This window comes from Gopherus evgoodei, chromosome 10 (assembly GCF_007399415.2).
Source record: "Gopherus evgoodei ecotype Sinaloan lineage chromosome 10, rGopEvg1_v1.p, whole genome shotgun sequence".
NCBI lineage: Eukaryota > Metazoa > Chordata > Testudines > Testudinidae > Gopherus > Gopherus evgoodei.
Window position 1 is genome coordinate 62,421,250 of NC_044331.1, and position 13,976 is coordinate 62,435,225.

A 13,976-nucleotide genomic window follows, 5' to 3' on the forward strand; every position below is an offset into this window, starting at 1 on the left:
GGATGAAAGTAGTCTGCTTTTGAAATGAACTGTTTGGTTAGAGATACTAAGTTTTAGCCTGTGCTTGAGGCTAAACTGACTGGTCAGCTTTTAGAATTAATCCTGCACTTGTTCTATTTGTACAAACTTACAAATTATGTACAACATTTTTCTGCTTCTGCTTTGTGTTGTACCATGGCTCCATCTCGAACCTTATTTCCCACTTTAAATGTAAGGGCTATTGAAGTGAGACATGTCAAAGAACTACTCACATGACAGCAGCTGGATAGTAGAAGTTAACACAAATCTTTCTCCTTGCTTTAGGCGGAAGAGTTGAAGAATGAACACCAGAAATGCAACACAACACAAAATAGTAGACAGGATCATGGTGGCCTGAACAGCCTGCACAGACTGATATTCTGTGAAAATAAAAGCAGGTTTTATTGTAAAGGCAGCTTTCTCCCCAGCCACTTTCACTACTAGCACCAACCGTAGTTGGTTCTTAATGGGATTTGGAGGCTACCTTCCTTACAGCTTTCCCCTTCTTATTTAAGCCTCTGCGCCACCCTCCTATTTCCACTCACCCTTCCTCTTACTGACTTTTCTAAAATGTGCGCTGTAGAAATTACATGGGGGGATGTTCTGATCCCAATGATCCCTTCTGGTCTTAGAATCTATTATTGCTCTCCCATTAAAGGCAGCTTTTTAAACAGCATCCTACAGCCCTGCAACCACAATGCACAAATGGAGCTTCCCCAGTCTGTCACACTACACCTTCCCAATTCCATCCCTTGTTTTCCCTCAGATGCTTCTGATCAGTTATACAGAGGTAAAGTCAGAGGATACAGCAATGCAAGGGTGAGCTACAGTATTCAGGAACATGGATTCCAGCAGTGCTGTAATTTAGACAGCATCTGAGGTCAGGTATTTCAGGATTCCTGTGCTAATGCTTCGCTGGTTGCCTTTTCTTCAGTAAGGAAGAGTGGACAGTGCAATGCTAAGCAGACAGGCTACTGTAACAGGCCAGTGTGAATGGATCACTATTCTGCTTTCTACACTGTGGCCCTATAATACAGGGTATAGTTTAAGGTGAAGGAGTATGTCTGTGCTGCATTTGGAGGTATGACTGCAGCAGATGTAGACATTCTTGAGCGAGATTTAATGTAACTAGCTCAGGTACCAACAGCAGCGAATCTCTGGCAGCATGTGCTGCAGCACAGACTAGCTGCCCAAGTACAAGCCTGCCAGAGAGCCTGGGTATGGACTCAGGCAACTAGCTCCCTGCTATTGATACCTGACCTAGTTAGTTAGATTAACCCCAGCTCACATACATCTACACATGCTGCAGCCATACCTTCAACTCAAGCATAGACACCCTTTGTCTTGATACGCAAAGCCTCCAACAGAACTGATTTTAATTATTGAAGACACTGTGTTCTGCTCCAAAATAATGTCCTCCTGTACCAGCTGTACTCCACCAGCACAGTGAAACTGTCAGCCACTGGGAGATGGCTCGTGAATGCAGAGCAGGGCGTTGCAGCAGACCTAGAAGAGGTAAGTGACCATGGACCTACCAGCTTTCACAACTCAGTGCAAAACTCTACTTCAACTAATCTTTTCCTCAGTTTAGTCTCACAATCCTGTAAATCAATCCAGCTATTGCTCTATAAACTGAAATGGAAAGAGTGTGGGGACTTTTGGTTTTGTTTTGTTGTGTTGTGTTTAAATACTTGGTGGTGCTTACTATAACCATACCCTGATGGAGGCCATAAAATTACCTCAATAATCTTCATAACTCCTCACTAAATGGACTTGTGGATAGAAAATCATTGTATTGTCTAGCCATCCATGATTATACTGGTTAAATTGTTCACCTCTTGGATATAGACCAAGAATGAATGGGTGGGATAATATTGTTATTACTGTTGTTTCATAACTGAAATACACCTCTACCCCAATAGAACGCTGTCCTTGGGAGCCAAAAAATCTTACCACCTTATAGGTGAAACTGCATTATATCAAACTTGCTTTGATCTACCGAAGTGTGCAGCCCCACCCTGGAGCACTGCTTTACCATGTTATATTCAAATTCATGTTATATCGAGGTAGAGGTGTACATCTCTTATTCCCAGTGAAGTCACTCATGTTAAAATGGGATAATCAAATGCATATTGTACATTGTGTTCCCTTAGTTAAGATTTTGGATTGTGTTCTGGTTTGTTAATCTTGAAATTAGATTCCTCAAAAGTATTTCTGGTAACTACCATTAATACTATTAGCAGGTTCTTCTAAATTAGAATTTGAAAACTGGAATTTTTAGCATTTAATACCCTTCATTGTGGTCACATTTTTAGCTCAGTTTAGTTTTAGACTCTTGATGCCAGAAAATAGTGTGTATTTTCATCTCACATCTTTCAAACACACTCTAGTGCACTTTATGAACATTAATTTTCAGTTCCTTTGTAGAATGGAGAGGAAGCAATAGCATCCACATTTTATAGATGGAGAAACTGAGGCAGAGAAATAGGCATAGCAACATTTTATATAGTGTCTTTACATGATACTCCTTAAAAGCAGCTTCTAGTTTGACATCTTACTACTAAGTACTGAAACTCACCTGAATTGTTTTCATCAATGGCTGTACAGTTGGTGATATTGATACAGACTTTCCAGACATCTGTAGAAAAGTCTTTTCCTACCCACCAGGCCTGTAAAACAATATAAAGGAAATGTTTAAAAATTCAGGCCAAGAAAGTTAAACAACCTCTTAAAATTGTCTTTTAAAAAAAGTGTTTGGCTTAAATATGTTAACTGTGTCCAAAAACTGTACTGTACAGCTGTGAACAGATGCACAAGTAGACATCTGTGTACAATAGCAGCATTCTCAGCAGCATCTTCAGCCATTTAAATTACTTGGAAGTGGCATATACCTGGTTTCAGCCTAGAGATACAGTCTAAAAGATACATTTATGTAGCACCACTGATCACAAAAATCAATTGCTACTCACTAGTATACAAATGAATAAAAACAGCTTCTGCAATAAATAAATATACATTTCCTGCATTAACTGGTTACACATTTTCAAATTAAAGTAAATCTTAAATTCCAATAGCAAAGTACAATTTAGTTTTCCATGAGGAATGGGCAAGAAACTTAAATATCCAGTTACTTTGTCCAGATGTTGGAGGGACTTTCTGCTGCTCAGGCAAATGTTTCAGCTGATTTTAGGACTGATTAAAAAAAAATTACAAGTTGTTCCAATTTAAAACTCCACTCATGCCATGTACCTACGTTTAAGTGAGGCACTTGCACATTGCCGTCTGGAGAAGCACCAGTTTTCTGCTACTCAAAGTCCCCTTGCCCTCAAGAAAAAGAGAGATCAGATTCCTAGCTTCTGCTCCCAGAGTTCACATTTTCTAAATTTCAAATGAGTTGGAATTTACATACATGTTTAAATTGCTTCTTTTTCTATAACCTCTCATGTATGTTTGCAACATTTTTTATTTCTCCCTATGGCCTAAAACTCAAATCAACAGGTGAAAAGCAGTGGAAACTTACTGTAAATATATCCAGTGACTGACACTGGGGTAGTAGGCACTATTGGAATACTATCAATCTGTTAACCATTGCAATGGAGCAAAGTAATAGAGCTCCATGTGGGGAAAGGGGGGCATGAATCTTTCTACCTGTCTATGCCACAGGATGCTCACATGGTAGATCTCTGCAAGGCAATAGCAAAGCGTGGTGGGTGTATCGAGGTTAAGGTAGGTGAGTGCACACAGTACAAAACTACAGCCAAGAGAACTATAAAACAGAAGCCGATGGCTGCATCTGCTAATCCTAGCCAGAAGTAGGAGATCAGCTGCCAGAAATGACAGTGTCTGTTCTTTTAATGAGGAGAAGTGAAGCCTTCTCTTGTACATTCAGGTGGGGCCCCATGTTATGTGAGATATAAGATGCTCTTGTAATGCAAGCAAGCAAGCAAAACTACAGCCCGGGGAATTTGGAACCTTGTGCATGAATTTCCTGACTGATTTAATGTCAAACATCATGCAAAGTTGGTATTGTCATACAGTTGGACATTGTACCAAGAGTACAGATAAGGCTGAAAACGACTAGTGACTCATTAAGATCCACTTGTGATATTACAATTGTTGGTGTACCGTCTGTTGGCATAAAACAACACTGTAGTGACTGAATGCCTCTTACATAGCAACACTACAAATACTGCAAGCTGTCCAGCCAAGCGTATTTCCTGAGAAAATCCAGACCAGTTAAAATAGCTACCCAGGCCTTTATTCTGCTGGGCTTGGAAAAATGTGCCATTTAAATATTACCTACAGTAGTGTCTGTTACTGAAATAATTATGAGATTGTTAGTCACTTAATGCTATAAATTGTTTGGAAAGCAGTTCTGGAATTAGTTACTTTACAAGGAGAGTTCAGACTGGATAGTATCCTGATATACTGGATATTAATTCAAGGAAGACTAATCTGTACTCTTGGCCTTTGTTGAAGATGAACTAAAAACTGGCAGTTTAAGGATGGCACAAACAAGTGTTTCAGTTCAATATAGCATTTTGAACATCTATTTCTTATATAGTTTTATTTGTCATTATCATATTCAGCACTGTGCAAAACCAATTCAGGCAATGAGAAAAATATCGAGAAGGTGGTTACAAACCTATAGGTTTCTTTTTTTATTTTATTATAAACAATGCAACTAGATGATCAAGAATGCATGCTTCTGTATAGCTAGGATTACTTGGGTTTCATTTGCTTGGACACTAGTGTATAATATTTGCACTGAAGTTAACATATTGCCTAACCCATCTTTTAGTCAGTATTTCCCTAAAGTATTTATAAAGGACACAACTGATGGAACTTGAGTTCTTAAGATAGGGATGTAGGACTGGAAGGGACCTCCTGTGTCAGAGTCCAGTCCCCTGCTATTGCAAGCAACTCCATCAAAGAAACAGTCAACATTTTGCAAATGAAGTTTCTGCTAATGTGTGTGAGAAGGCTTTGCTGAGCTAGTTAAAAAACAGATGGTGATACAAGCTGTGTTTTCAGTATCCTAAAAGCCTGTGTGTACGTTTGCCTTAGAAAGAGTGTACCCTGATAAGTAACTGCAGTAGCAACAGTGGGACAAAGGCTATTCAGCAAAGGAAAAGATCCAGGTGAAGAGCTAGACATGTACAGATGTTGCTAGAGCAAAATTGCTTAATGTAAGAGCAAAAGGCCAGTAATGGAAAAATTAACCTTTCCAAGCAACACCAAAGTATTTCTAAACTTTGTGGCTCAATTGACTCCAAGCAAGCACAGAAGCTGTAATGTATTTCAATTTCTAGTGTGTCTTCCATGGTACTGTTTTAGGCACCTTGCATAAATGTATTAATAAGCCTCTTTCTGAAGGCTTATTAGGCTGAAAGTCTCCCGCTACACAAATAATAAATTAATTGGTTTTGTGTATGTGACATTGGCAGGAGTGCAGTAGAATCTTCACCTCTCCCCAAACTCAGCAATACCCAAAGCCACAATTTCAGCCTCTGAGCAATAGTGTTTGTAGATTGCTACATGGGGTTCTTGGCCAGTAGATCCATGTAATTGCAGGCCCATGGGTCACATTTCACAGAATCCTGCTCTGTGAAACATTAGTGCCATGGCATTGATTTGGATGGCCTCTTCCAGGCACAGTGGCAGCAGGAGGTTTCAGGTCTTACGGGCAAGTACAAGAAGCTTAAAAGTTCCCCATTAATTAGATCAAGTGTACTAAATCCTAACACTGTCAAATGCTTTGGGGAACTCAAAGACAAGTCTTAAGTGTATGAAGCAACACAAAACCAAGAGAAGAGATTGAGCTGGGAAGTGAGGGATCTGATAAAAAAGGGCATTACTTCAGCAGAGAGAGGCATTGTTTAGGTTAAATATGCTAGTTGGTTACATTTTGGGTTGGCCTGAAGGTCAACTGCTGGTTTCATTTTTGATCTGACTGTACTTTTAATGTTCAGCTAGACTCTAGGACCAGGAAATGTTTTTCTTCACATTTTATATAAAAAGGTGCATTTATATTTCAATTATGATTGTGCCCAGATTACAAACTGGGGAAGCTGCTTTTTCTGTGAATACACAGCTAAAAAATGCATAACCTGAAGCTCGAGTCAGTATAACATGGAGAAACGTATGGCTCTGAATTAGAATTTGTAGGTGGAATGAAACTTACATTGTCAATGGTTGAGATGAACAACAGCGCTGCTGAAGTTATGTGAAACACAATAATGAAAGCCAGAAGAATCAACATGGTTGCTCCGTGAAGGTTTAGTGTGAGATGAAGCTGTTTAAAAACAAATAATATATATAATTAGATTATGTAATGATAAACTGAATAGCTGACATCTTAAAACATGGATATGATCTCAATCGCTCGTGGAATAGGAAGGTGTGAGTATTAATTACTTTCAGAGTAAGGAAATAGTGTACCTGCCAAAAATGTTACTGTTCTGTATATTTTGAGCCAGGAAGTCAGAGCACTCCCTTTTATAAAGATAGAAGGCTCATTGGTAGCTTTGGTCAATTTTGGTATAGAATAGCATAATGCAACAATTTCACTGGATATACAGAATTAGTTAGAGAGTTCCTTAGGTCCTTTCCTGTTGCAATGAGTTACAACTTTACAAAAAAACAGAAGGATGAATGGGAGTTTTGCTTTTTGTAATATGTCAATTACAGAGAGATGCATTGTCCTACCCTTGTTGGGTGACAAACAAACAGTTCTACAGAATTTCCTAGCTGCACATATCTTTCTTACCGGGAGCCTCTCCAGCAATGAAATGGTGTTTAGGATAGCTTGTCTTTACTTTTAGGAAAGTTAGTGTTTTAAAGACCAAGGGTGAGATCCTGGCCCCTCTGAAGACAATAGAGTCCTGGCAAGATTTCACCCTAAATCTTCAAGAAGGAAGAAATACTGGATTCAAAAGGATGCTGTTGCCAATCAAACTGGGACAAGATTAAGCAGTTCAGGAATTATTTGCTAGGTTTATCAAGAACTATGGTGTACTATATTATATTACACCATACCAAAAAGGGCTTGGGTTTTGTTTTGTTTTTTGAGGAAAAACTGTTCTAGGCCTTTTGTCTATTGGAGGAAAAAGTAACAGTCAGGAAAGCATAGCGTTGCTCATACTCATTGTAGCCAGTTTATGGTCAGTCACTTAATTCTTTTTCCAGTCCACCTTTATCTTATTGCCCAGTCAGCCCCCCCCCCCCTTGATGTCAAGAGCAATCAGAAAGGGACCATTAAGAAAGAGGTATGGGTAGTCACCAAACACGGGGCGGGGGGAGTATTGTCTTTAACATATTTAAACTTGTGTTATTGCCTGCTCTCCTTTACCTTTTTCCTCTTACTATTTAAGAATTCTTGCCAGTGTCCAGTTGTGTATTCTTCTGTTTCATGCTCTTTATATTTCAGTACAAGGCTATTGGATATACCATTATGAGAGTACAGATATGCATGATTGAAATTAAGATGTTTAGGGATATTTCTCCATTTCCTTTACTATGAAGGGTTTTTTCAGATGCCCAGATTCACATAACAGGCAATTTAATGGTTAGTATATATTTACAGACTAACCACAATCAAGTTGCTGCGTGTCTCAACCCCAGCCTTATCTGCTAGGCTCGTGAAGAACATGTACACTCAGCAATGCAGACAGTGAGTTTAACTAAATAGAAGACTACTTCGACAGCATTTTTAAAGAGCAATGGATCTACTGGCATTCCCCTCTTCCAAAATACAACTACTCTGCAAAAGCTTAACAAAAAGCTAACAGCATATAGACATATTATATGAAAACTAGACATTCCAGACTAATGGGCTGAGTCTACTATGGAGTATCATAAGATGCATGAACCCATTTACCAAAGTTTTTTTTTTTCTTTGAGAAAAGAAAGACTGATCATATAGTCTTTTTCATATATAGCTGGTATAATCCAATTGGAATATTGCAAAGTTAAATCTGGATTCTAAGTTAAAGGGAACAACTCTACTGCTTTTGCCTGTCTAATTATTCATGGTTAAACTTTGCCTTTTCCATATCTAGCCTTGACTGTGCTAATTTTCACCAACAAATCTATGCTATTATATGACTGAAGCCACTAGTCATGTTTGTTCCTCTTAATGTCATCCAGCCTCTTCTGTGAATGAAGAGTATAAATCTTGGTTTTTTTTAATAAAGGTAGTTTGAAACCATCCATACCACTAAGCTCCATTCTGAACGGAGAGCACACTCCCTCCCTAGCTTAAGATTTCATTTGCTGGACAAATTGTGCCCAAATGAGAACTTAATCAGGTATCAACAGGTCGGTTGCCACACCAGAACAGAAGCAAATTGTATTATAGTATAAAAAGCAGTATGATGCAATTTTGACTTCAATTCATATCTCCTATCCTACTGTACAAACTTATACAGACTAACCAGATTTGATCACATCAAAATCAGCCTTGGAAAATCAAGTTTTACTAGCCTAGGAAAAAAAAAGTCTTAACCAAGTTGAGTTTTGATTTACTGATTTTCAACTATAGATTTAAGCACTTTCAAAAGTTATAAACATCCTCCTTATTTCACAGAATGGGTCATGAGGAACTAGACATTGTGTATTAAGTCAGTATTGCTAACCTTAAGCTTTCAAAACACACCAATCAGGTCTTCAAAACTAAATAAATAAATAAACAAACCTTTAACAAAAAATGATTTTATACCAATGAAATTTGGCTTGGAATCTCCTAATAATTTAAATCCAGGAGCCAGAGCTTGAAGAAAAATCACCACATGTAGATTAGCAACCCAGGAGAATCTATGCTTTGTGCTCTATCCACTGGCCAACAGCTCCCTTATGATGCAAATAATGAAACTACTAATGATTTTAGTCCCCTGTCAAATTATTCAGCCTGGTCACACAGATGTTTACAAGACACAGGGCTCAAAGAATCAGACATTTAAAAACGCTGCAGGTGTGGTACATTGAATTGATAGGAGAGTACAGCTGTCCAGTTGAGCACCTGGGTGCACTAAGAATTTAGCAATGGCCAAGCAGCGCGACTTCTCCGTGTGGCAGCTAGAAGATAACATGCAAAAGCCAATACCTGTTGTCAACTATCCAATTAAACACAGAAGTCAATGAAAAATGCAGCTTCTTCAGCAGTGACAAGCTTAACCTACTTTATAAATTACATCAGAACTTCTATCTAAATTCAAGTAATTAACATAGATTCAAATCTCCCAATTTGCTGTTTGGAAGCCAGCCAAGAAAGTCTGAAATCAGAGCTGTACTAAAGAGCTTTCTCCAGGTTTGAAATGGTAAAGGGGCACCAGGAAGTCTACAGCTTCATTAACTGAGAGCATACCTTCAGGCTAATAAGGCTCAAATTTGGGATGGGATGCCATGCATGACAAAGGCCTACCATGAGGGGAATTTATTTTCCCTCTTGCAGAATGCTTGAAGTCTTTAGTGCAATTAGCTTTCTAGATCTTCAGTTTTATGATTCTTAATTGCAGGAGTGATTGGTTAAGAATGTGCCAGGGTCAAGTTTGGGTTGAATACCAATGATTTCTGGACTAACATGCCCTTCATAATGAAGCATACTGAGGCATGATTGACTCAGCTTGGACATCTGTGTTTCAATATAAGGGTGCCTGCCTTTTTATGGTTTGAAAAAAAACAACCCTTCCTCAACTTCCTCCTTCAAGAATGCCCCAGAATGCATTGCTGCAAACCAAGGAGACTGGCCCTTTAGGTTATTGGAGAAGCGAGGGAGATGCCTCAAGTGCTAGCCCAATACAGAAGCAGCAGTGGGAATAAACCTGCCACCCCATCATGTTTTAGCAGGGCAGAAACCCAGGAAGAGAATGAAGAGGTCTGTGTGGCCCAGACATTACTAGGAACTGCTCACTCCCCTTTGTCTCAAGGCTGAGAAGAGCAGAGATATACCTGCCCTCAAAGTAACAGAAGCAGTCAGGATGTATGTTCTACCTAAGTGCAATAGAACATGGGCACTGGCAGAAGCAGGCAGCTGGTTTCCCTTCTGAGGCCAGCCTACAGCACAGGGAACACCCCAAGCAGCAGGTCACTGCTCTCTCATACATCACTCAAGAGGCAGGAAGAAGATGTAACTCCCTCTTCCTCTAGCCAACTGTGCTACCTTAACTGGAGACAAGTTGGGTGAGGTAATATCTTTTATTGACTCAACTTCTATTGCTGTGACACACAAGCTTTAGAGCTACGCTGAGCTCTCCATCAACACTGCAAACAGCTAGTTTAGCCTGGATAATGTCTCATTCTACAGCACTGGGATGATGAGTGAGGTATTTTTCCCTCCTACCTTCTCTGCAGGCAGCCTCCCTCTCATAGCAGTAGGCAGATTCAGCTCCCCTTCCCTGGCTGAGCTAGGGAAAAAGGAAGGATTGGACCTTCACTGAGAGAAGTTCCGAGGCAGTGGGGAATAGAGGAAAATAGTGAGGGTCAGGAAGGGATAGGACCTATGGACAGAGGATAGAAGACAGGATTCACTAGGGGCCTTCTCCAGGGTTTGTGCCTTTTAAGCTAGCTTTCTCTGCTCAGCCCTTCCCTCTGCCCAGTGAAGTCCAACATGGTTCATACACACCCCTAAGGTGGCCTGTCCTCAGATACTTTTCCTGGAGATGCACCTCAGCTCAAACAAATGCAGAGGAGCTCTCCTCACCTTTGAGGAAAAGATCCCCTCAGCTTTGTGCACTTCTCCCATGAGCACAGAGAAAAATGAACAGCTTTTCCCATTTCTCTTCACTCAAAGGCAAGAGGCACAACACTCATCTCAAAAACATCCTCAGGGTATGTCTACACTGCAATGTAAGCCCAGAGTTAGCAGCATTCAAGTTAGCAGACACTGGATTTGTTAACCTAGGGCTTGAGAGTTACACTAATTTGTAACCCCAGGTTAGGAATAGTTGAACTCAGGGTCCCAACCTGTGGCTCCAGGGTCCATATTGCTTTATATGAGCCCAAGTCCAACCACCCATAGCCCAGACTTCCTCGCATGCTCCCAAAATGTGGCTGCTCTAGCCTTTTATATGTGGGGCAGTGTGGAAAAACTTGACTGTCCATCAAACTTAATTGTCTAGAGGACAAAGAAAATTGGCTCATGATATTGTGGAATACTTTTGGTAGATACCCAGAGAACAAGTCCTACAGGGCTGTTTCTACACTGTAAAGCAATAGAGCTTGAACTCTGGGTCCCAGCTTCACTCAGGCTTGGACCCTCCACCCCTGAGGGATCCTGGATTAATGTGCTTTGTGTGTAGAAGGAATGGGGGGTTAGACTTGAGCCTGAGTTTGAACCTTGGGCTTACACTGCAGTGTAGACATACCCACAGCTGGCCCATATCAGCTGACTCAACTGCAGTGTAGATGTCTCCTAAAGGTTCTAGAGCTTGGGCTCCAGCTGAAGCCTAGATGTCTACACTGCAGTTATATAGCCCCACATGCCTGAATCAGGTGATACAGGTCAGTCATGAATGTTTAACAGCACATAGTCATACTCTCAGAGGCCAGACTTTCTCAGGAGCAGCTCCAATTATGTTCCAGTCAACGAAGAGGAAGTTTGATTCTGAAGCAGTGTTTTTCAGTGGAAGGGGGGAACTTTGAGTACCTAGCCAGAGGGCTAAGTGACAGAGAGAGGGGCTGCAGGCCAGTGGGAGAGTTAGAGTGAGGGCATGCAAACTATGGAAGAGGGTGTTGACTGAATGAGTAATCCCCAGCAAGAGGACCCACAAGCAGTGAGCGATAAACCCCATGACAATATGGGTATGATGGTCACTCCTGACCCAAGGAGTGTGAAAGATTATGCAGACAATTGCCCCTGATATAAGGGGAGGTGTGAGAGACTGAGAAACTGTTTAAGATAGCCACCCTGATACAAAGGGAGTGGAAAAGGCAAGGGGTAAAGAGACAATGGAGCCACCGTGTGTGGAGGTCTTTTTTTTTTTTTTTTTTTTTTGGCAGAAAGCAGGAATATCCACCCCAGCTGGACTTTAGAGTGACTGCCCCCACGGAAGAGGGTTGATGAGCAACCAATGGGAAACTAGGACCTAAAGAGGCAGATCCTGGAGAACCACTAGCAACAGTGGGAGGCATAGAAATACCTGGAGGAATACATGAGGGAGTTAGCTGAAGAGCAATGTTGTTTGCTCAAGATCCTCCAGCCAGTGAGCTGGGAACAGAGAGGCTGGGCCAAGAAGTGAGGTCCCAGGGGCAGGAGGCCAGAAACCTGAGCAGAGTAGAGTTACATCTGTGGACAGAAAGGACGCTTTAAGAGAAAGTGCCCCTGTTGAGAAGAGAAGTCTAGCCCCAAGGGAAAAAGAGCAGGAAAACCCCAAGATGATCTACCTGTGAAAAGAACAGGAAGGTAGGATGCTTGTTTCACCTGTGGGGAGCCAGGACAAGTGAAGAGGCAGTGCCCTCACAAACAGAACTGTAGCCCAGGGAAGGATGGGGGATGAGAAAAATGTGAGGGGCAAGGGGTCAAAAAAAAAAAAAAAAAAGACCAACAAGAAGAGCCAGATACCCAGAGCAGGGTACACTAAAGTAGTGGAGAAGCCTGAAAGGGAGAAGAGAAAAGAGAGATTGGAGACAAAGAAGAGTCTCTTAGAGGCCAAGCTAAATGGATGTGGGGACCAGTACAGAGGCTAAGGGAGGCGAGCTGGGAACTCAGACCCAGGGAGAAGGGGTGTCAGGAGAGTTTCTAGAGCAAGGGCTATGGCTACAGGAGAAGCTGAAAGCTACCAGGCTGGCCTTGCAGGTAGCATAAGATTATGTGGAATTCTAGAGGCAGAAGGTCAGAGACTCCATTGAGGACAATGACAAGTTGCTCCTCATTGTGGGAGACCTGGAGCATGAGGGGGATGACTTGCAGGCCCAGCTGCAACAGCTCCAGGGGAGGATGTACCTGCCCCCTCCCCTGCATGGACAGGGGTGCTGGAAGTAGGGGTGCTATTGCACCCCCTGGCTTGAAGTAGCAATAACAAATACCAAATCCATGGTTTCAATCATCTGCACCCCTAATATAAAAAATTGTTCCAGCACCCCTGTCCTTGGGTGGCAGTCTTGAGGGGGAGGGTATGTGATGGGGTGTTGCCACACACACACACACACTCACTGCTACGGTTAATGAGGGCCAAGAAGGAGGCTAATTAACCTGACAGGCCACAGCTGAGGGAAATCAGGTGGGCACATAAACCCCTGAGTGAATAAGGGAGCCCAGCTGTGGAGGAATGAGCTGGGCAGGAAATATAAAGACAGGAATTTAGAAGCAGTGAGGGTTGCTGGGAAAGCATATACACTCCTAGGAGTAGGGGAGGAGTGTTTGGCTGCAGTTACTTCCTGGGGAGAGGAAGGAGGTTTTGGGTACCAGGGATAGGAAGTAGCTTAGGGAAAGAGCAGTGAGGCTAAAGAGAAAAAGGCTGGACTGCTGAGCTAAGGGTCCCTGGGCTGGAACCTGGAGAAGAGGGTGGGCCTAGATTCCCCTATAGCCACTGGAGGAGTGGCACCGAAGTAGTGAATGGGAAGATTGACTAGGACTGTTGAGGAACTATACCCTGAAAGGGGGAACTTTGAGTGACCTATCCAGAGGGCTGAGTCACGGAAAGGATGCTGTAGGCTGAGAGAGTTAAGAGTGGTGGCATGCAAACCATGGAACAGGGTGTTGACTGAATGAGCTAATCCCCAGAGTGACCAGCAGGAGGCATTGTGAATGGTGTGCCCTGTGACAGAAGTAATAATGAATAGATTTCAGCTGTGCATCTGTAGCCACACCAAATTCCAATATGCTACAACAGCAGTGGTGCCTTTGTAAAAATTGTTACCTCTTGTATGGTGGTGGTGATCTTTACTATATAGCATTTTGTGGGGGTAGGGAAGGAGACAGTAGGTGTGAAAATTGTGTAAGTTTTTTTTTTTGGGGGGGG

The 13,976-nt window shown here is 41.8% G+C and overlaps 1 protein-coding gene across 1 annotated transcript in view; it reads right to left on the minus strand.

The window, feature by feature from the left end:
- The window catches only part of EMP2 (epithelial membrane protein 2), a 41,891-nt gene that overhangs the window by 4,673 nt on the left and 23,242 nt on the right, over nt 1-13,976 (minus strand). Inside the window, exons 2-4 of the mRNA XM_030577270.1 lie at nt 6,203-6,313; nt 2,597-2,687; nt 252-398 (exon numbers count right to left, since the gene is read on the minus strand). Of these exons, the coding sequence (XP_030433130.1) occupies nt 252-398; nt 2,597-2,687; nt 6,203-6,280 (316 nt within the window). The 5' untranslated portion in view covers nt 6,281-6,313. The remainder of the gene's footprint in view (nt 1-251; nt 399-2,596; nt 2,688-6,202; nt 6,314-13,976) is intronic.